Source organism: Metarhizium acridum (genome assembly GCF_019434415.1).
Source record: "Metarhizium acridum strain ARSEF 324 chromosome Unknown scaffold_568, whole genome shotgun sequence".
NCBI classification, from domain to species: domain Eukaryota; kingdom Fungi; phylum Ascomycota; class Sordariomycetes; order Hypocreales; family Clavicipitaceae; genus Metarhizium; species Metarhizium acridum.
The window spans coordinates 112,741-135,366 of NW_027094041.1; the positions used below are offsets into that span (position 1 = coordinate 112,741).

The 22,626-nt window shown below is 43.6% G+C and overlaps 6 protein-coding genes across 6 annotated transcripts; 4 read left to right on the plus strand and 2 right to left on the minus strand.

Moving 5' to 3' along the window:
• The first annotated feature begins 448 nt into the window (after nt 1-448).
• Nucleotides 449-4,817, plus strand: J3458_019511 (uncharacterized protein). Its single transcript, XM_007814943.2, has 9 exons — nt 449-886; nt 1,003-2,139; nt 2,199-2,801; nt 2,855-3,157; nt 3,207-3,377; nt 3,434-3,688; nt 3,739-4,383; nt 4,430-4,504; nt 4,555-4,817. The coding sequence occupies exons 1-9, from the start codon at nt 793-795 to the stop codon at nt 4,584-4,586; spliced, it is 3,315 nt and encodes a 1,104-aa protein (XP_007813134.2). The 5' UTR covers nt 449-792; the 3' UTR covers nt 4,587-4,817.
• Nucleotides 4,818-4,898: 81 nt separating this feature from the next.
• J3458_019512 (uncharacterized protein) lies at nt 4,899-5,721 on the minus strand. The gene is made up of 5 exons (XM_066121533.1): nt 5,593-5,721; nt 5,524-5,544; nt 5,442-5,448; nt 5,099-5,378; nt 4,899-5,025 (listed from the first exon to the last, which is right to left on the minus strand). The coding sequence occupies exons 1-5, from the start codon at nt 5,641-5,643 to the stop codon at nt 4,974-4,976; spliced, it is 411 nt and encodes a 136-aa protein (XP_065973147.1). The 5' UTR covers nt 5,644-5,721; the 3' UTR covers nt 4,899-4,973.
• A 157-nt stretch (nt 5,722-5,878) lies between these two features.
• PGS1_2 (CDP-diacylglycerol--glycerol-3-phosphate 3-phosphatidyltransferase) lies at nt 5,879-7,770 on the plus strand. The gene is made up of 3 exons (XM_007814941.2): nt 5,879-6,196; nt 6,258-6,610; nt 6,664-7,770. Exons 1-3 carry the CDS (start codon nt 5,936-5,938, stop codon nt 7,628-7,630), a joined length of 1,581 nt encoding a protein of 526 aa, XP_007813132.2. The 5' UTR covers nt 5,879-5,935; the 3' UTR covers nt 7,631-7,770.
• On the minus strand, nt 7,764-9,015 carry yml6_2 (54S ribosomal protein yml6, mitochondrial). The gene is made up of 2 exons (XM_066121534.1): nt 8,853-9,015; nt 7,764-8,795 (listed from the first exon to the last, which is right to left on the minus strand). The coding sequence occupies exons 1-2, from the start codon at nt 8,919-8,921 to the stop codon at nt 7,851-7,853; spliced, it is 1,014 nt and encodes a 337-aa protein (XP_065973148.1). The 5' UTR covers nt 8,922-9,015; the 3' UTR covers nt 7,764-7,850.
• Nucleotides 9,016-9,170: 155 nt separating this feature from the next.
• MRPL35_2 (mitochondrial 54S ribosomal protein mL38) lies at nt 9,171-10,738 on the plus strand. Its single transcript, XM_007814939.2, has 2 exons — nt 9,171-9,726; nt 9,790-10,738. Exons 1-2 carry the CDS (start codon nt 9,210-9,212, stop codon nt 10,602-10,604), a joined length of 1,332 nt encoding a protein of 443 aa, XP_007813130.1. The 5' UTR covers nt 9,171-9,209; the 3' UTR covers nt 10,605-10,738.
• A 2,549-nt stretch (nt 10,739-13,287) lies between these two features.
• Nucleotides 13,288-14,657, plus strand: J3458_019517 (uncharacterized protein). Its single transcript, XM_066121535.1, has 2 exons — nt 13,288-13,595; nt 13,653-14,657. Exons 1-2 carry the CDS (start codon nt 13,410-13,412, stop codon nt 14,400-14,402), a joined length of 936 nt encoding a protein of 311 aa, XP_065973149.1. The 5' UTR covers nt 13,288-13,409; the 3' UTR covers nt 14,403-14,657.
• The last annotated feature ends 7,969 nt before the right edge of the window (nt 14,658-22,626 follow it).

Below are 22,626 nucleotides of genomic sequence, written 5' to 3' on the forward strand. Positions count from 1 at the left end.
TGCGCTAGGTAACGTTGGGTAAGGTAACGGGGAATTGACACCACCTTGACGCGCTTGAATGCATGCAACTTTGTCTGCGGACCGAGCAAGGACTGACGATGGCATAGATGGAATCACCGCGTGAATGGCATGAAGTACGGCACGGCCGGCCGGACTGAGCTGTTTGAGGTTTGATGTTCGATGCAAGTTGCCGTCCAGCTGACCAGCGCCGCCAAGTCGAGAGCACCAGACGCAAGTACCCCAGTACCCAAATATCCCGTACTCGGGTACCTGTGCTTCTGGTTTCGGCGCTGGTCCCGGCCTGGCAGGCGCCAACAAGCCGCTCCTGCCTGCTGTGCGTCCGACAATGGCTGTAGTCAGTGAACTGGCATTCATGTTACTCGACTCGTCATGCCACTCAGGCCTTAAGCGCCGCCTCCGTCCTCCAACTTGTTGTCCAACACTTCAAGACTACCCCTCCTTTATCAAAGCTTCGCCTTGACCTCTCTGCGTCTTTTTGACTTCAGTAAGGAATCAAGGTCGCAACATTACAGCTCCTGTTGCTGTTTGGCAAGTGACCTGGTATTTGATTTCTGTCTTAGGCCCCATCCCCCTTCACACTCGTCTCGGCTATGCTTTGTGCGTTTACAAGCTCAGCTTTGCCCTCGTGACACTTCTGCTTTTTTTTCTCACCGACTACTCCGTACCGAGTAATTTTACTACAGAGCAATACTCAAACGCGTCGTCCCTCCAGCATTGACCCTGCGCGACGCGGTTCCATGAAGACCACTACCAGATGACCGTGCTGTCATAATGGCGTCGAACGTGTTCCGCCCGCTCTCGTCTGAGCTTTGCTATTCCTCTTTAACCGTTGCTCGCTTCGCGCAACGCCGCCTCCGACTCAAAGGTTGCATCTATCTTTTTTTTCTCTTCTCCTTGCTTTCTGCGATTTCTATTGCTCAATTGCGTACTGTGAACTCCATTGACAACAATCGACTAACCGCGCCGATTTCGGAGGTATAGATGTGCGTCCATTGTCTTATGTTCGCCGCCAGTGGCACAATACCCCTGGACAAGCCAAGCAGCGGGCTCTCGTTCCGTCCGTGACTCGCAAGTCCCTGGCACTGGTTCGCCATGCTTCTGTCGTATCGACAACAGCTCCGGAAGCCGGAGCACAGCAGCATTCTGCAGCCGTGATACCTCCGACGACACCGTACGGTCACCTTACCGTTGGTGTGCCCAGGGAGATCTACCCTGGTGAGCGTCGAGTTGCCTTGACGCCAGCCAATGTCGCACTTTTGCTCAAGAAGGGCTTCAGAAAGGTCATTGTTGAGCGCGGTGCTGGCTCCCAGGCCGAGTTTCTCGACGAGGCCTATGAAAAGGCCGGCGCTGCCTTGGTTGACGGCCCACAGGCCGTGTGGTCCGGATCTGATGTTATTCTAAAGGTTCGCAGTCCGTCCACAGACGAGGTTGACTCTATTCAGGAGAAGCAGACTGTCATTTCTTTCCTCCAACCTGCTCAGAACCAGGATCTGGTTCGAAGGATTGCAGAGCGCAAAGCAACCATATTTGCCATGGATATGATTCCTCGAATCTCCCGTGCTCAGGTTTTTGATGCCCTCAGTAGTATGGCAAACATTGCTGGTTACAAGGCTGTTTTGGAGGCATCCAATGTTTTTGGACGATTCTTGACAGGCCAGGTTACTGCTGCTGGCAAGATCCCGCCCTGCAAGGTCTTAATCATTGGTGCCGGTGTCGCTGGTCTGAGTGCCATTGCTACAGCTCGACGAATGGGCGCCATTGTTCGTGGATTTGATACCAGACCTGCTGCCAGGGAACAGGTGCAGTCACTTGGCGCCGAATTTATCGAGGTTGACATCCAGGAAGATGGCTCCGGAGCCGGTGGTTATGCCAAGGAAATGAGCAAGGAGTTCATCGAAGCTGAAATGAAGCTTTTCAAGGACCAGGCCAAGGAGGTCGATGTTATTATTACCACTGCCCTTATCCCTGGCAAGCCCGCTCCGAAGCTTATTAAAACTGACATGCTGGATGTCATGAAACCTGGAAGCATCGTGGTTGATCTTGCCGCCGAGGCTGGCGGTAACTGCGAAGCTACCAAGAAGGGCGAGTTGGCAATGTACAAAGACGTCAAAATAATTGGTGAGTTGGCCGTGAAATGTGACCCGCCGCCGCCTTTCGTGGTATTGACGTAGATGCAGGATACACTGATCTGCCTTCGCGCCTGCCGACCCAGTCTTCGACCCTCTACTCGAATAACATCACCAAGTTCCTGCTTTCAATGGCCCCCAAAGACAAGGAATTCGGAATCGACCTATCAGATGAAGTTGTGCGCGGCTCAATTGTTACCCAGAATGGTGAAATTCTGCCCCCTGCTCCTCGGCCTGCTCCGCCCCAAGCTGCAGTGAAACCTACCGCTGAGCCTGTGGTCGAAGTTGTCGAGCTCACTCCTTGGCAGAAGAAGACGCGAGAGGTTGCAGCTGTTACCGCTGGTATGGGAAGCGTGCTCGCCTTGGGAAAGTTTACTGGTCCGCTCTTCATGTCCAATGCTTTCACCTTTGGATTGGCTAGTTTGATTGGTTATCGTGTTGTCTGGGGGGTTGCTCCTGCACTGCATTCTCCTCTCATGAGCGTTACAAATGCTATTTCCGGCATGGTGGGTGTTGGTGGTCTTTTTATCCTGGGAGGCGGTTATGTTCCTGAGACGATTCCCCAAGTGTTTGGTGCCCTGAGCGTTTTGCTTGCCTTTGTCAATGTTGGTGGCGGGTTCGTAATTACCAAACGAATGCTGGATATGTTTAAGCGTACGTTTCCTCAAGTTCGATACTCGTCAGTACTGGAATGTTGACATTTACAGGGCCGACTGACCCCCCCGAGTACCCCTGGCTGTATGCTGTGCCTGCAGCTCTTTTTGGTGGAGGGTTTATTGCTGCTGCGTCTACCGGGGCTGCTGGACTGGTCCAAGCCGGATATCTCATTAGCTCCGTTCTTTGCATTGGGTCAATCTCTGGGCTTGCTTCTCAGGCCACTGCCCGTATGGGCAATATGCTCGGTATTCTAGGTGTCGGGTCCGGTGTTTTGGCGAGCCTACTTGCTGTTGGATTTTCTCCTGAAGTTCTGACTCAGTTTGGAGTACTTGCCACGGTTGGTGCATTAGCTGGTAGGTGTTCTGGCTTGACTACCCCAGCCCTCATGCTGACGGATCGCAGGAATGTTGATAGGCAAGCGAATCACGCCTACCGACCTTCCACAGACAGTTGCTGCGCTTCACTCCGTGGTTGGTTTGGCTGCTGTCTTGACCAGCATTGGTAGTGTTATGGCTGACGTTACTGATATTTCAACCTTGCATTTGGTTACCGCATATCTCGGCGTTCTTATCGGTGTGTAGCAGTCATTCCAACTGTATTCCGCGGGATTCTTAGCTAACATAGTGTAGGTGGCATTACCTTCACTGGCTCTCTCGTCGCATTCATGAAACTAGCGGGTAAAATGTCATCTAAACCCACGATTCTTCCTGGCCGACATGTGATCAACGGGGGATTGCTCGCTACTAATATGGCTACAATGGGCGCCTTCATCACCATGGCGCCGGGAAGTCCCTTGATTGCTGCAGGTGCTCTTGCTGCAAACACGGCACTTAGTTTCGTCAAGGGTTACACTACGACTGCCGCAATTGGTGGCGCCGACATGCGTATGTCTGCAGACACTCTACATTTAATGAAGTATGCTAATCGAGTTTAGCCGTTGTCATCACGGTGCTGAATGCCTACAGCGGATTCGCCCTCGTAGCTGAGGGGCTCATGCTGGACAACCCACTGCTTACCAGCGTTGGAGCGCTGATCGGCGTATCCGGCTCTATCCTCTCGTACATTATGTGCGTGGCAATGAATAGGTCACTCACAAATGTCTTGTTTGGCGGGCTGTCAACACCAACAGCAGTGCAAGAGTACAAGCCCCAAGGAGAAGTTACGCAAACAAACGTGGATGAGCTGGCAGATGCACTGCTGAATTCGGAATCAGTGATTCTGGTTGTTGGCTACGGCATGGCTGTGGCAAAGGCCCAGTACGCGATTTCATCAATTGTGTCGCATTTGCGATCCAAGGGCATCACTGTCCGGTTTGCTATTCATCCCGTGGCAGGCCGAATGCCGGGTCAGTGCAACGTTTTGCTTGCCGAAGCCAGTGTCCCGTATGACATTGTGTTGGAAATGGACGAAATCAACGACGACTTCCCCGACACTGACTTGACTGTTGTCATTGGTGCCAACGACACTGTGAACCCCATTGCTATGGAGAAGGGCAGTGCAATCGAGGGTATGCCTGTGCTGCATGCGTGGAAGAGCAAGCAAGTTGTAGTGATGAAGAGAGGCATGGCAAGTGGATATGGTACGTTTTTCTCGTCGAAATTGTTGAACTGAGCTGACAGGTGTAGCTGATGTTCCTAACCCTATGTTTTACATGCCCAACACAAAGATGTTGTTTGGTGATGCAAGGAACACTTGCGAAGGTACGTTTTACCGACCAAAGGAGATGTAACAATATGCTAACTCCCTGCAGCAATCAAGACAGCGATTGAAGCTAAGATGTAGAGCGCGCATAACGGGAGTTTATGTATAGTGCATTTTGGTGTTTTGATAATGACAGTAGATGAGCTAGATGGCTAGAAACTGTTAGAATTTAGCGGCAGTACATATTGAAAAATGCGTTGCTTTGGAGTGTCATGCATGTCCTGGTGAATATTTTTGGCTGCAATGGGCCTGACGGCAGATACTCTCTGTGCATAGTGTACGGTGGTTGTGAGACATTCGTTTTGTTAGCTCGTCAAATATCGGATCGGCCGGTGATGTGCAACTTAAAGTGCAGCAACTGTGGTAACTTGTTCGTTGGGCAATGCACACAATAAAGGAAATTCTTTGATTCGATAGCCCATCATCTATTTCTACAATGCATATGTACAATCCCCCTCTCGTAACCATTCACGTCCTCTGCGCAGCAACGGGCTCCCATGCTGAAATCTTGGGCTTGGTCCTATTCGAAATAATCAGCACCCATCCCGACGCGAGACTACCACCGACTTCACACCTCCTGGGAGTTCACTTACGTGCTGTACGTCTTGAACGCGCCCCTAGTCTGAGTATAATTTGGAATGGGATACGGCTTCTCGAACTTCCTCAAGCCTGTAGCGATCAACGCATCCTCGGTGGGCGGCTTGTCCACAGAGTACGAGATCCATGCGTGCCAGCCAGGTTCGATCTGGGCGGCGTCGTAGTCGTGCTTGGCGTATTCGACCCAGCGCGTGCGGAGGGGTAATTCTTCCATGTTTTCAAAGAATTTGTTGCCGGCGCGATCGGTGCCTACCAGGCGGCCGTATTTGGTGTCGCCTGCACATCAGTTAGCTGTTTAATTCGATTTCGGTGGCCGTGCGCAGTTGATTGAGTCCGTACCGATATACTGTTGCGGGGGGAAGAACGAGGTTAGTAGACCTGTTCATTCTGTCGATCGAGCGTCGGGGCAGGCAAAACGTACCAGCATTTGGCGGAAGTAATCCTACACAAGTTAGCTTCTGGGTAGCAATTGAACGGCGAGAAGACGAACCTTGATGCCAATCTTGCGCAGGTTGCTCAACGTACGGGGAAGAGTCGACATCTTGGCGGTTGACAGTTGCCCGGCAAATCGATGAGAGGGATTGGGGACTTGACGTCGGAGTTCAGAGCCGAGTCGTACGTAGGATGGACCGGGGAAACATCGGGTAGATGGGTCATCCAATGGGAATGTTCAATAGGTGAGGTGAGTGAGCTCAGCTGGCTCAGGTACTCCGGGCAGTACCAAGTAGTTAGTACCCAGCCTATATAAACTCCACAGCGCCAAACTTGCGACTGGACGAGAACTGCGAAAAGCTGCAGAATTCCTTGACGGGATTGCGCAAATTCGGCTGGGAATGCTTACACGCACCTGCACGAGGTTCCTGGCACGGCCACGGCCCAGTGCACTACGGAACAATGTGTACTCGGTACGGGCGCAGCGTAGGTCGTTTGGCAGTGCGCCTTCAGGAGCTGTTGCTGCGCCGGGCAATGGCCTTCATGTAGGAACGCTGGTGCCGATCGTGAGCGAGCTGGATCGCATGGCGCCGAGCTTTGATCTGACGGGGGAGAATATTCGTGTTATCAGAACGCCGGCGGAATTTTACGAAACCTTGAAGGTACGGTACCGCTGCCGTGTACATGTAGCTAGACGCCGCAGATGGATACTAATTGATATAGGACCGCATACGTAATGCCAAACGACGAATCTTCCTGTCAACTCTTTATATTGGCAAATCCGAGAAGGAGCTTATCGAAACCCTGCGAGGTGCCCTTTCGCGCAACCCGGAGCTGAAACTTGACATATTGACAGACGCTCTGCGCGGTACGAGAGAGGCACCCGATTCATCGTGCGCGTCGTTGTTGGCACCGCTCGTTACGGAGTTTGGCGCAGAAAGGGTCGAGATCCGCATGTACCACACACCAAACTTAACGGGATTGAGAAAGAAGTATATCCCGAAGAGGATTAATGAGGGCTGGGGCCTGCAGCACATGAAGCTCTATGGTGTTGATGACGAGATCATCATGTCAGGGTGAGTACGGCAAGGTTCGACATGAACTAGGCAAGGGGGCTGACATTCGATAGTGCGAATCTCTCCACAGACTACTTCACCAATAGACAGGACAGATACCACCTCTTTTCGTCCAGAGAGGTTACCGAACACTTTTGGCGCGTTCATAGTGGAGTTGCGTCGTTTAGTTTTCTGGTTGAGCCATCACGGGAGGATGCCGGATTCACGCTCACTTGGCCTCAGACAAACTCTGCGCCATGCCCCCTCGAGGATCCGCAGTCCTTCATCAAGAGCTCGAGCCGGGCGTTGAAGGCACTGGTTGCGCCCCAAGCCGAAAACTTGCCCAAGGGCGACTTTAGCAACACGAGGGTGTATATGCTGGGGCAATTCTCCCAAGTCATGAAACCGGACGAGTCTACCGAACTGCCTGTCATTACACACATCCTCAAACAGCTTGCTCTGCCTCAATATCGCGGCTCGTCGTGGACGTTTACAGCCGGCTATTTCAACCCGGCGCCGTCGTTGACCAAGCTCCTTATCGGCACAGCATCCACCAACAACACCGTCATTACGGCTGCCCCCGAGGCAAACGGCTTCTACAAGTCAAAAGGTGTTTCAGGCTTCCTCCCCGATGCATACGTCCTTCTCGCCCGCCGCTTCCTAGACCACATCAGCCAAAGCCGCAGGGACAAGGATATTGTCCTCAAGGAGTGGCGGCTCGGAACAGTGGGCCACCCCGGCGGATGGACATATCACGCCAAGGGCCTCTGGGTAACGATGCCAGGCGAGACGACTCCATCAATGAGCATCATTGGCAGTTCTAATTATACAAAGCGCAGCTATTCGCATGACTTGGAGGTTGGCGCGCTGATCGTGACGAGGGATGAGGCGTTGAAGAGACAGTTGGGCGATGAGCAGAGCTGGTTGCAAGAGCATTCGAGGAGAGTGACGAGGGATGACTTTGCCAAGAACGAGAGGAGGGTTGGCTTGCAGGTGAGAATAGCAATGTGGATTGTTTCGTTGGTGGGCGGTGCATTGTAGGGTGCGTTTTAGACTTTGATACCCAGTATAGAAGGGCTGCATGGGGGGAACCCCCTTTTGTATGTTCTACCTTGATCTACACGGAGACAAGACATAGATTCGACTGCATCACACTGGAAGCTTTAATGCCGGTGAGATTTTGCGCTTCACCGGGGGGTAATATATTTAATACAGAGAAATATAATTAATTGTACAGTGATCAGCATCCGGCTTTTGGATTTCACAAGACGACCTCGCCAGTTGAAGGAGCACCCTTGGCCAACCCGCCGACCGTGATGCGGGTGACCAAGTCGCTCTGATGTCTCTCGATCATCTCCTTCAGGACGCTCCTCTCCATGACAACCTTGCCCGTCTCCAACAGGTCCTTGACATCCACATCCTCCACGTCGAGCGCCTGCCCCTCCCACGGGACCTGCTCCATAGCCTCGTACAGCCTCTCCCTCGGATCGCCGGTGATGAACAGTGTTCGTCCATCAGCGCGTCCCAGACCCAGCGTGCGCAAAACGCCCGTCATGTATTTCTGCAGGTACGTCTCCCGCAGCCCGTCCTTCATGTACTTGTCGGCGAGCATTTCAAAGTCCGGCGGCAGAGCAAGCTCCATTCCGTCCTCGCAGATAATCAGCTCGCCCCGTCTGTACCTGTAGCTGAGGGCTGTTCGCCAGGCCTTGTCGTAGACCTTGCGGTTGAGCTTGGTGCCGAAGTCGCGGGGCTTGGGGCCAAAGGTCTTGCCGCCGCCGCGGAGGACGGGGCTCTGCTTGGTGCCGAGACGGGCGCGGCCCGAACCCTTTTGAGGACGCACCTTGCGGTGGGAGCCGTGGACTTCGTGGCGGGTTTTGCTGGAGGCGGTGCCCTGGCGCGTGTTGTCGCCCTCGAAGGTGATTGCGTGGTGCAGGATGTCGCGCCGGAGGGGGAGGTAGAGATGCTGGACGGACCACTGCTCGAGGGAGGTTGGTTCGAGCGAGGGGAAGCTGTGGATTGTGACGGGGACGGTTGAGACTGCGAGTGCTAATGTTAGCTTGCGTGGATAGTCGGTCGGTCGGAGTGGTGGCTGCGTACCTGGGTTCCAGGACTGGACGAGGGATTGTGTGCTTGCGGATCGGGTCAGATCTCGGGCGGGCGCTTCCGTGGCCATCGACCTTGAGATGGGCTTGCTGAGGGTGGTGGGCTGCAATGGGAAGTGAGCATGGCCGTCTTTTTTGACGTTGATGGTGATGGGACTCACCTTGGCCGACACCCGCAGTGCAGCCATTGCCTCATTCAGGCTTCCTAACCCCGTCCTTGACGCCATCATTAATTGTATGCGACGGCGTAGAGCAGCCCAACTGGTGGTGCAGGCTTGCGCGGTCAAGCTGTTTTCTTGTCGATGGCAAATTCGTGCAACGGAGGTTTGGTTGCTCGAAAATCGTGACCCAGTTCTTCGCCTGCTGGCAATACGGCTTGTTCCGCGCCGACACCCCGAAATTTATGTGGGTCCCCTCGCGTGCCAACGTCAAATCATCGGCTCGTAGCATTTCGGCGTGCATCTTCTAGATTTGAAAGCCACAACCTTCACATAGCCGTCGAGCCAGACACCAAAAAAATGTCGCGGTGTCAGGCTGTCGCGCGGCCACTTGCAAGGCAATTGCGACAGTCATGCGCCTTTCGGCCATTCACGACGGGCGCTCCTCGAGCCGCCGAGGCTCAGGAGCAAGCTGCGGCTGCCTCCAAGGAACCTAGCGCCTTGGACCTCGATCCTAATACTGTCCTTCCCGAATTCGAAGCCCAGCTGATCAAGGCTGGTACGATGCCAATTGGCTCCAGAAGACGACGAGTAGCCATGCGCACGACACAGAATATCCCGTTTGAGCAGCTGCCGTACCAGGCGTTTCAGGAGGCCCGTAAGATTTTGGCGGCCGACCGTGAGGACAAGCTGGCCAAGATCAAGGCGGAACTGGAAAAGATTGCAACATTGGAGGCAAAGGATGCTTCCGAGGTCAAGGGTGGGCAGAAGGCGAAGGAAACCAAGCTGGCGAGTTTGAGGAGGGAGGTTGAGCGGTTGAAGCTTTTGGCGGATGCGAATGATCCTTTGGTCAAGAAGCGATTTGAGGACGGCTTGGGTGAGTTTGGTATTTTTGCCATCATATATACACCCCATGTTTGCTGACTATTCACGAATTTAGGCGACATGAACAAGCCGATTTACCGTGCCCTCGCTGAGAAGAAATGGCGTTCGTATGATCACCGCCTCATCACCCAGCGTATCAAGCAGTTCAACATCGTCCCCGACGTTCTGCCCAAGCTGGAACCCACCGCCGACGTACAGCTTTACTTTCGCCAATCCAAGATTGCCCCCGGCGACATTGTAAACAGCCAGGTCAGCGAGCATGCGCCGCGTCTACGCGTGCAAGTCTTCGACAAGGGCGAGCGCCTGGTCACGGTCGTCGTTCTGGACTCGGACGTCCCGGACATTGAAGGCGGCACCTTCACCAAGCGATGTCACTACCTGGCTGCCAACATCCCCATCAGCCCCACCGAGACCTCTCTCCCGCTGGGCAAAATCGTCGCCGAGGACCAGCTGGCCGTCCCCTGGATGCCTGCCTTTTCCCAGAAAGGGGCCCCGTATCACCGGCTGGGCATCTACCTGCTCGAGCAGCGCGCCGGCGAGAAGGTTGACGTCGCCAAGCTGAAGGAGCTATACTCTGCACGCGACGGATTCTCCCTCAAGTCGATGCGTGACAAGTTTGGCCTTGCGCCCTTTGGCTTCAACTTGTTCCGGTCCGTCTGGGACGAGAACACGGCCGCCGTCATGGCCCGCCACAATATCCCGGGTGCCGATGTCGAGCTGCGGCCCACGCACGTGCCAAGCTTGAAGCCGCCCGTCAAGCCCCGCGGTTGGGAGGCCAAGCGACAGGGGCCCAAGTACCGCCACCTCTGGAAGTATACCAAGCGTATCAAGGGCATTTCCAATGCCAAGGGCTGGATCAAGAGGAGGTGATTGGTGGTTGACGGGTTGGCGGGAAGCTTTGTATCATATTGTCAAGTGTATTGCAAAGTGAAGCAATCTCATGTAAAAGTGAAGCAATCTCATGTAGAACAATAAAAAACTGTCCAATTAGACGTGTACCATGATATCTACAGTTCCACAACGCAGTGCTGTTCGTCAATGACTAGTTGTTGTTGTTTCCTGTGAGCACCATATCTAGACCCTCTGAACAATACATCGAGCCTAGTCGGCATCAACACCGTACATACTGATCTTTATAGACGTAAGATGCGACGTTGCAAGTTTATTGGCTGATCTACATATACCTGGCTCCCGAATTGTTGCATTTATGTAACTTCTGGTTGGTCCGTGTATACTGTGACTGCCCAGACGACTGGTGTCAAAGCAATCGCCGGATGACATATACGGAGAGGGGGAGGCCCTGACCTGTAGGTTCCAACGAGGGTGCTGGCAGAAATATTCTGTCTGATGGCCAGTTTGTGCTCGGAAGAGGTTTTGAACTGCTTGTTGTCCCAAACTGTACACTGTAGGCTCGTCTCTCGTGTTGCATTGCCAACGGGCTCGAGGCTACCGGTAGTCGTGCCAGCCAACCTTGTTGCGGAGGAAGTCTGGATTCGCCCCGAGTTTCTTGAAGAGCTTCTGGACGCCGGAGGCTTTCATCGACGCCTGGTAGCTGAAAGAACTGACTTTCTCGGCCGTTGGGGGGACAAGGAACACGAGTAAACTCCCGTTGGTGTTGGTTTTTCGGTCAAGAGGGATTCCATGGACGCGGCGGTTGTCTTTGGGTTGGATATTCATGGCGCCGTGTTTGGACAAGGTGTAAGCGATGCCGGCGAGGTTGAGGAATGTCATTCTGCGGTTAGAATTCTGCCAACACCTGTATCCTGCCGCTTAAATCTATATAGTATTTGAACTATGCCTGTATCGTTCAGTTTACGAAAAACAGCAAGTTGGCCTGTTTGGTCGAAATACTTGATCGTTGTTTGTTCCGCAAACTTGTTCGGGTTTACCAGGTGGGCACTATACTGCGGTATTGGACGAGCATCCTGCACGGATGACTCGGGGATAGACTTTCAAAATCTACGCTGTAGTTGGAATTAAGATGGTCCGCGATGAGGTCTGACTTGTTTAGATGTCTCCAAGGCTCCTAGACCTCTACCCAGACCCGCCGAGGCTTAATTTCAATCTCGGCAAAGTCAGCTTCGAGCTTGGAGAGCTCGCACCATCGTCGTTGTGTTTGTTAGCTATCATATCGTGCGCTCTCATCTCCCCGAGGATGTGGTTCTAAGACTCCGTGCTGTACAAGCTACAGCGGGTGACCAGACCTCGAGCCGGGTTATCGCGCGCTATATTCTGATGTACTGCGTGTATGGACTGGATACGCTGTAGTTATCAAAGCATTCTCTGAAATCACTTTTTATTTCTCTCAGGGGTGTCTGTTTTGTCCTCCTGAATGGTCGTAACTTTTCATATGTTGCCAAGGTAGACTATCACCTAAACTCTCACGGGCAAAGATTGGCCACACGGAGTATAGTCAAGGAATCCATTAGTCTACGTCTGCTAATGTGAAGCCATGCTCCCGAGCTGCATTAAGGCGCCATCCTGCCGTACGATGTACTCGGAGGGTACTAAAAGGACGTGGTTAAAGAATATGAAGAGATTCTGTATCTTGGCAGTGACGGTAAAGTAAACGCGGGACGAGCTGAGCGGTAATTCCCCATGTATTGCGGCAGTTGTCGGAAAGCTGGTACGCGTAGCTTGACATGATGTGTGCTACCCGAAACATGTTGATTGACGCATGGCCAATATAAGCAGCCTCAGGAAGCCACTGTAAGCAATGAATGCACGCCACTATTAAGTGGTTTTTCAGCTTGATGCTGGCTTTCTTTAGGCCTTAAGGAAGAGTTACATTGTTGGGTTGACAAGCGGGACGGGATATTTGACTTAAACCATGGTATCATAAAAAGAACGCGCTCTAATTTGATAGCAGTTAGAACCCCTTATATTCCGTTGCCACATGGCTTTAACCTCTTGCTACTTGAGGAAGCCATCAAGATTCTCATCAGTTGTGTCGAGTTTGCCACAGCATTCACCTTTGAGGTGTCAGCTTTATTCGCGGCGCATCCAATTGATCGACATGTTGGGCTGGAACTATGAAGTCTATCGTCGTTTGCATACAAGGTCTACTTCTCTGCGTCAGTGGTAGATGATTTTCTCTTGCTTGACGGCCACCACTGCCATAACTAGAATATGGAACAAGGAAGCATTCTTGGCGTCCGGTGTCCATGACGGCCAGCTAACTATCCCGCACACCCAGAACCTGATGTACCTAGCAGCGGAATTGCTCGTACGATGAGCAAAAGACGCGGCTTCTATGGGCTCTGTTGGCTTTGATGTTGGTCTTGGAGGCGCATGGTACATGTGAGCTGTCAGTGTCCCGGCGCTTTAGCTCCAGTTGACATCTGATTTGAACCCTGAGCGGTAACGTCTTGCGCAGGACAGAGCCTAGTTGGCTGTGGCATAGAAAACTAGCTCATTCCAATCATGCTACTGCTGCTAGTACTGCATGCTGCTGCTGTGGATTTCGGCTTTGGTCTCGGCAACACGCTGACTAAGACGAAATGGACCTAGATATGCATCTTTGTGGCTCCAGAGTCCAAATGGCATCACGAGCATTGCACTCGCATGAGGTCAAGTCGCTCATTTGACAATACTTCCCCCCATTGCATTGCCAGAAGCATCACTGTTCTGAAGTACACAGTCACACAGGGCTACTAGCGATCATACACTGCACCGATGACGGTGGAGGGGAGCATCCAGATCCTCGGCGGTTCAGAGGCGGTCTCGCAGAACGAGACTGAGAGCTACAGGGTGTTGAACGAGGCAGAGATTACAGTCGTCTTCGACAAGCTAGTCGACGCCGGCGTCATCAAATACGATTACACCTACACCACTGAGAATCGCAAGATCGGAGGGCTCGACGTACGCCATGCCCTGCTGCCCCTCGAGACAATCCCCGTACTGATGTTGCAGTCCTAGTTTGAATTTCGCATTTCAAAGGTCCTCAACAGCAAGCCAAACAACCCAAAAAGCCCTCCCAACACCAGAAATGGAACAGTGGCTCTGAAGCAGAGGCCTGGTAGCGACATCAACACCCAAGGCTCCGAAATTACCCGACTTGGCGAGAACCATTTCCTCGCCTTCAACGGCTTCGCATGCTACCGTCCGCATTTCCTGGTTCTGACACTTGACGGACACCGGCGCCAATGGGAGCCATTGAACATGGACGACTTCAGGGCCGTCGATGCCTTTCTCGGAGCGTATGGCAAGGACAATCTCGTCTTGTTCAACGGCGGCGCCGAGGCTGGGTGCAGCAGGTTGCACAAACACCTTCAGGCCATCCCGAAGCAGTCTTTTGACGGAAACCCTTGGCGAAACTTGGATTGCAACTCGGACGCGCTTCCCTTCGTCTACTTTGAACAGAAACTGAAGCTTAACTCGAGTCCCCAGGAGACTCTGGAGGTATACAAGGCGGGCTTGGCTTTCGTCGAGCACACCCTTGGATGTGAGACTGCAGAGCAGAATAGAGCCCCTCCCCACAACGTCGTCATGGACAGGGAGCGCATGGTGGTCATCCCTCGGCGCGCGGCTGGTAATGGCTTGGTTGGAGCGAATGCCGCGGGGATGCTGGGCATGATTTGGACGCAGAGCGAGGAGACGATGCAGCTATGGCTCGACGCCGGTCCGCCTGTTGTCCTGGAGCAGGTGGGGTTTCCGAGACTCTTTTAAGGACACCACTTCTTCTGATGTTGCTGTCGTCGTGTAGTGCGATGAAGCGGATAAGTTAGACACTTGGGAAACCAAGACTCTGTGGAATATGGTGGGTAAACCGGGATTCAATCTGTAGTCGTCCACATGAAGGAGTAGCATTCGAGTATGATGCTCAACGACTGGTAGAAGTGTAAATGTATATTCATCAGGTACATAGCAGCTGAAGCGGTGATGCGTCGACGTCATAATACCAACGCTTATAGTGACCAAAAAGCCGGCTTTCGTAGTGTCCCCGCTGCCTGTTTGCTCTTTACAGCTTTTCTTTCCACCAGGCTCTGGCAGTTTATAATTGTATCCTGCCTTTCAGTACTAAGTGAAATTGTGACAAGGGCTCGAATACGAGGGCTTAGAGCAAGGGCTTAATTCAGAGATAATCTGGTATAGTGTTAAAGGTCCTTGGTTTTCTAAGAGAAATAAAGGGCGTGGTAATTATTATATATATATGAAAGGAATAGAGATGCTATAAGTGGTAAGTATATTATATATTTAATTTAAGTAAGCTTATAAGTTTTATATTAATATTAAGCTTTATTAAGTTTTAATTATATAATATTAGCTTTTCTTTTAAAAAAGCTTATCTTAAGCTATTTAAAGCTATTAAAACTCTTAAGTTATATAGCTTATTTAAGTAATTTAATTTAAATTATTATAATAATAATAAAATACTCTTTTTAATAAAGTATTTATAAGGTTTTTAGGTTTAATAACGTTTTATAAGCTATTCTTTTTACTTAATTAAATATTTAATATAATTATTAGTCTTTTAAGAATTTATAATTACCTTTATCTAGTAATTAAATTTAATTATTAATATCTCTTTAAAAACCTAGCTTATATTTAAGCTATTAAGATCTTCTTAATAAGGCTTAATTAATAAGATATAAAAGAAATTATAAATTCTTTAAAAGGCTAATAATATTAATTTAATAATAAATAAGAAAATTACCTTAATTACTTTAAAGAGTTTAAGTATTTTTTTATTTAGCTTTTTAATAGATTACTTTATTTTAATATTATAAGTATTTAATATTATTAATTATTTTTCTTTATAAATTAAGGCCTTTACATGCTTTTTATTCGCTTAGTTTTTTATTCTTTATTAACTTTAATTAAAACTCTTTTTAATCTTCTTATATACTTATATTATCTAGTAAAAGTAAAGTCTATTATTTAGGTTATATAGCTACCCTTTAAGAAGGTTATTAACTACTAGGTAAAACCTATAATTCACGTAAAAAAGTAATATACTTATAATTATTAATACCACGTTATTATATGTAGATTCTATTATTAATAGTAGGTTCTTTTAATTTAATATTTTATAATTAATAAACGCTTAAAGGTAAACTTTAAGAGTTTAATTTATACATTTTATTTACCTATTTATTTAAGAATAAAAGGTAATTAATATTTAGCTTTTAATTTTAATAAGCTTTAAAAAGTCTTTTATAAATAGGCTATAAAGTAAGAATCTTAATCTAATATAATATTTAAAGAGACTTTATATAGCCTTTAATATAATCTTATAAAGATTTAAATTAAATTCTTTATCTTTTTCTTATCTTTTTATAAGAGAATAAAATAAGCTATTTTTATAAAGAGATTTACTATAACTTATATAAAATTATAGCTATTTAATAGTAAAAGGTCTATAATAAAGTTTATAATTATTAATTATTGGGGCTTATAATAAAGCTTTAAAAGCTATAATAGGTTATAAGTTATATAATAAAAGTTTTTATTTCTTTAGTATTTTAAATATTTATAAATACCCTTTTAAATATAAGGCTTTATAGCTAGCTATTAGAAATTTCTTATAATTGATTCTAATATCTTATTTATATTAAAATATTTTATAACTTTTAAATTATACTTAAATTTTAGGATTCTCTATTATAAGAGCTTAAAGTCTAATATTTAAAGTTATTCTTTTTAATAAAGAAGTCTATTATTAGCTATAATATCTTTTAATAGATTAAATAACTTATTTAAGTAAGTTAAGTTATTTTAAGTAGTATCTTTTATCTATTAAATAAACTTAAGTAATTAAGCTTTTATTATTAAGTTATATAATTAATTAAAGGTTAAAAGTATAATTAATATAAGTTTTAAAGTTTATTTAAAATATTTAGGTTATAAGACTATTATTATAGACTAATCTTTATATCTCTCTTTTTTAGCTTAATATTATAATAATTTTAATAGAATATTCGCCTTCTTATTTACTTTATTTAATTAATAGTTAATAATAAACTAATATATAAATAACTCTTAGGCTTATTTAACTTATTATTAATTAAGAACCTTTATTATAGTAAAGTAATTAAGGTTTTAATAATCTAATAGTACTTTAATATAATAAGTAGCTCTCTTTAAGTATTACCTTTAATATTTAAAGGAATTAATAATAACTAAAAGCTCTTTATTATATATTTTATAGTTTATTTTAATAGGGGATAATTTTCTTAAGTAAAAGGCTATAAAGTGTTATTTTTTATTAAGGTACTTTTATAATAATATAACTCTTAAGGTAAAATTTAAAGTATTTACTTTAACCTATAATAAAAGGTTTAAATTAAAGTAGGTAAGTATAAAGGCTAAATAAAATATAATTTTTAATTGCTTAAAGGTTTCTTATATCTTTAAGGTTAATAATTATTTCTTTAAATTACGTTAAGCGTTAATTAATAGTCTTATTACTTTAAAGAAGTCTTTAATAAATTATTAATAAAAGTTAATAAATCTAATAAATTTCTAAATATCTTTAATACTTTAAGGTAGTTCTTATAATCTTATATAACGCGTCTTATTAGGGGATATTAAGATACCTTTTATTAAGATAATATACCCTAAAAACTCTACTTTAAGCACTCTTTAATAGTATTTTTATAGGGTTATAGTAAGCTTATACTTAATTAAGCGTTTTAGTACTTTCTAAATAATTATATTATATTCTTTTTGTAAGATTGTAAGGGGAACTAGAAGTCAGGTAGCTAAAGTAGGGGTAGCTGTATTATAATAACTAAAGCTTATCCTATTTTCTAGTTATACGAGATATAGGGGATATAGTCTTAAAGCCCCCGTTTCACGTAACGTTATTAATCGCGTTATAGGTAAATAAGGTTCCTTAACTACCTTATAATTATTCTCCCCTACTTTAATTAAGCGTTAAACGGCCTTAATAGTTACTTATTAGCTATATAATAGTATATTATTAATTAATATATAAATAATTTAAACGTTTAATTAGGGTTAATCGTATTACTACGCGATTAGCTATATATATAAATTAATATAGCCTCTTTATACTTTTATTAATTATTTCTCTCTTAAATATTATTACTTACCTTATTCTTTCTTACCTTACCTATTTAATCCCCTTTTTTCACTTAAGAAACCTTATTTTATTAAGTTAATTACCTATTATTTATTATTAAAATAGTAAATATTAATACTAAGCGTTATTTTTATATGTATTACTTGTATATAATAATAAACGCTTATTATTATAGCTTTTTAAAGAAGCTTAAACTCCTTTAAATTCCCTATACTTTTAATAGTAACTTAAGCTTAAATATTAGCCTCTTTAAGCGCTATTAATAGTATATTACGCGCGTTAACACGTGTAATTTAATTAGTTTATAACTTTAAAGGGTTTCCTTATAATTTTATTATATTTTCGCTAACGTTTATATAGCTTATCTCTATTATAGCTAGAGCATTAACAAGAAAACTACATTTTCAATTTTCAAAAAAGCTTAAATAATTAATAATAAATCTAATAAAATACTTGAATTATAATAATAAATACATAAATTAGCTAATATTATAACAAATTAGCTAACATAAAAAAAGTGGGTCCTTCTAGCTTATTATAAGCTTAAAAACTAGTCTATGTAATTTTCTAAAAACACACTACACTACACTATACTACAAAAACTACAAAATGTAGTTTTTTAAGTTTTCAGCTTATAATATTACATAAGGACCCACTTTTTTTCATATGAGCTTATAATATAGAATTTATACTAGTTATTCGTAAAACTTATAGTTCTATAAGTATTTTATTAGATTTAATATAATATTTTATATTCGAAACTACAAAAACTACAAAACTACAAAACTATACTACTTCTAATACTCTGATTATAGCTAAAGATATAATTAATCTCTTATACCTTTCAGACTACCTTTAATAGCTTATAATTGCCTTAGTTCTAAAGAATAAGAATAATAATAATAATAATACTAGTTATATTTTTTCGCGCGTAACTCGCGTACACCTTACCTAACTTTCGCTAGGAATTATTTATAGCTTTAACTATACTAAAACTACCTATTATATTACCTATAAGCTAACTAGTATAATAAAGAGCTTATAAGTGCGTTTTTTCTTAATTTATTATAATATATTTACTAGCTAATTCTCTTCTTTTAATTCGCTTAAAGTACTTATTACTAGTATATAATAGCTTAAGAGTAGTGTAACGGTGGCTTAGGTTCTAAGGCATAGTAGGTCTGTTTCTTAGGAAGTAAGTCAGGTTGAATGCTACAGAGTAGCTTTTAAGCAGTATCACAATAAGGCCGTTAAGAGTATAACTCTTAATAGTAAAACTATTGCTTAGATTAATTAATAGAGATCTAGACTATCTGACTATAGGAATACCCCCTCCTTAAGTACCCGTTTATCTCTCTATTGTAGACCCGGATTATTTGAATTGCCTAATAATCCTAATAATCCCGTCTTATTAGATTATTTATATAATCTAATAAGCTATTACGTGACTTAATGTCCTTGTTAGTTAGCAGCTATACCTCCCCTTGCCAGTACGGCCTAGCTTCTCGCGTCTCGTGTAGTAACGTTCATAACATAATACCCCTTCTCTATTAGTCTTATCCTTAAAGCCATTAAAATAGGCCGGCTAGGAGCTTAGGTAATTTTTCCTTCTTCATTCTCCTCGTGTATTATCATGTCAGCTAATCGTGTCTTAAGACCTTTCGTTCGATCCCGTAAACCTTCTCGTAAGATAAACGAGCAAAACGCCCTTCTTAAGTTAATAATCGGGAATTTAGTTGATATGCCCGCTTGTTTCTTTTGCTGAGATTAAGGCCTCTAGAATTGCAAGGCGTTTAACGTAAACTCGTCCCGTTATTATAAGTGCATTCGTCTAAACAGGTCTTACTATAATATGAATCCTCTTACCTCATAGCAGTTACGTTATATTAGTACCTAACACTAGAAAGCTAAGTTTAAGTTAAAAGCTACTAAGAAAGAACTCGAAAAGGCAAGCGCTAAGGTGCGTCGCTTACGAAAATAAAAGAAATTATGGTTTAAGAAAATAATGCGTGTAATTACGCGTGGTATTAATAACGTTAAAGAGTTAGAACGTGTAGAGTGTAAGGAAGCGGAATAGCTTTAAAAGACTATAGGGGTTCTTCCCACTCCTTCTAAGGATTTGGATCCTGCTTTAGTTCGTTCCTTAGATATTAAATTTAGTATTAAGTCGTTAAACGGTGCTTAGGAGATTAATTAGGATGCGTTTCTTAGGAATGAAACTATTTAAGTAACGTTAAGCAGTTCATAAGGTTTTTAGCTGGTTTCTAGGTGTTTTTAGAGTTTAAATATCCCTTCCATTTAACGAGATAATAGCGATTCTTTATATTCCCTCATGCTTTAAGTATCCGTTTAACTTCGTATTCGTTAGTGTCTTTCGTTATAATGTTCGTAGCAATTATAGATTTATCTGGTGCTTTCTCTAGTAGCAATATATAAAATATAGGATAGATTCTCATTCCATTTAGTAATAATAGTTCGTAGTTAGTATTTGAGATTTTTCGTTTAATAAGAAATAGTTCAATCTTCTTTTAGTTAAGTTTATTGTTGGGTCGCTTAGTTTTAATGTTTTTACGAATAAGGTATACTTTATGTCCCTTCTCTAGGATTAGCGCTAGTAATCTCTTTCTATCCGCGTAGTGTTTTATTTGGTTCTACAAAAATATCTATTCCTATTATAAGTGTTTTTGTATTTTTATTATAGTTATTACATGCATTATAGCTACTAGCGCGTTTACATTCTGTGTTACATGTGTCTCGATGATAGGGTTAAATCTGTAATTTGCCCTGAATAGTAACATTTTTATATTATTAATCTTAGAGCTATTATAAGCCTATTATGCTAGTGGTAGCTATTCTACCTAATCGTTCTATTAGTAGTTGATATAGCTTCGCAGATATTATTCGAGTATTTAGTTTAAGATTTCTGTTTGTCTATCTGATTATAGGTGGAATGCTATTAATAAGCTTTGTTTGATCTTTATGGTTTCTATAAGGCATTTCTAAAAGTTTAAGGTAAACAATTTATCGTAATCTAATATAAGCTTTATTAGTAATTTATATTATGTAATAATTGTTTTAAAGAATATATATGCTAAGTCCTTAGTATTACTTGATTCCTTATATGGAATGTAGTAGGCGTATTTTGTGAGTTTATCTATAATAACTAGGATGCTATCGTAAGCTACTCCTATTATAGGTTCTTTTAACTTTAGTAGTTTAACGATAAAGTCTATTATAATAGTTTGTTATGCTCTTTTAGGTAGCGATATTGGTTGTAATTCTTTGTATAGTGCGTGTTGCGCTGATTTTGCTTTATTGCACGTGTCGTATTTCTTAATGACTTCTTATACTATTTTTCTGCTTTCTGGGAAGTCGTACGATCTTCTTAGCCTACTAATCGTTTTTCCTATACCCTAATATTCGTATAGTAGGTGCTCGTGTATTTCCTTAATAAGCTGTTCTTAAAGTGTACTGGGAATATACTGCCGTTTATTGTATAAGAAGGTCTTGCCTTTCTTAGATAAATGCGTTTTCGTTTCTTAATTGTTTAGATAGCTGTTATTATTAATGTATAATGCGATCTAATGCATCCATATTTTATTTAGCTTAACTTGCTAGGTTATGTTGATTTCTTAGGTGCCTAGCATAAGGTTCCTATTCTTAGTGGCGCGTAGTAAGGGTGTATTACTTACTTGCTTATTCGATTTTAAGTCCTCTCTTTAGCTAAGCGCGTTTACTCTTCCGTTTTTGGATCCTTTACGGTATATAATTTTAAAGTTATAATTTGTAAGGGTTTTATACCATTTAATCTGTCGTTTGTTTAGATCCTTTATAGTTAAGAACGATGTGAGATTCTTATGGTTAGTATAGACCTTAATTTGATGCTTTGCTCCTATAAGATAGTGTCTTTATTCTTTAAAGCACTTAATAATAGCTATAAGTTCTTTGTCGTGGATCCTATAATTGAGTTTGGGTTCGTAGAGTTTCTTCGAGAAGAATACAACTAGGTGTAATCTTCCTTAATTATCTCGTTGTCTAAGCTGTCCGCCTAGTGCAAAGTCTGAGGCGTCCGTTTCAAGCTTATAAGGTTTGTCCTGTAGAGTTTGTAGTACCTTATGTATATGTCGTTTGTGTTCCTTAAGAGTATTTAAATAAATGAGGATATTATTGAGGTATATAACCACAAATACTCCTAGTTGTTTCTGTAAGATTATATCGATTATTCTTTAAAAGGTTACTAGTGCGTTAGTAAGCCTAAAAGGCATTATTAAATATTCGTAGTGTCCTCTGCTAGTTCGAAATGCTATTATTTACTCATGGCCTTCTTTTATCCGTATAAGGTTATAGGCTTCTTTTAAGTTAAGTGTGGTAAACTATTTAGCTTTTCTAACTTTATCTTTAATTTCTGTTATAAGCGGTAACGGGTATTGATTCTTAATTGTAATCTTATTTAAGTATCGGTAATTAATGCATAGTTATAGTTTCCCGTTCTTCTTTAATACCTATAGGATTAGGTATTCTGTTAGGGACTCTAATAGTCTTATGTATCCCTTCTATAATATATCCTTTAAATACTCCTTAAGCGCCTTATCTTACTTAGGGTTTTAAGAATAAATCTTATTGAACGTTGGTTTAATACTAGGCTAGAGTCTAATCTCGTGGTCCTAGCGTAAATGCTCTAGTAGTCCTATTTCTAGCTCTCCGCTAAATAGCTTACTATACTTTAAGTATTCCTTAGGAATCTCCGTTATCTTAGCTTTTAGCTCTCTAGCAATCACATATATTCCTAGAGGCCTATTGTAGTCTAAATAAGGTGCTCTTTATAGGCCGCTCTCTACTTTATAA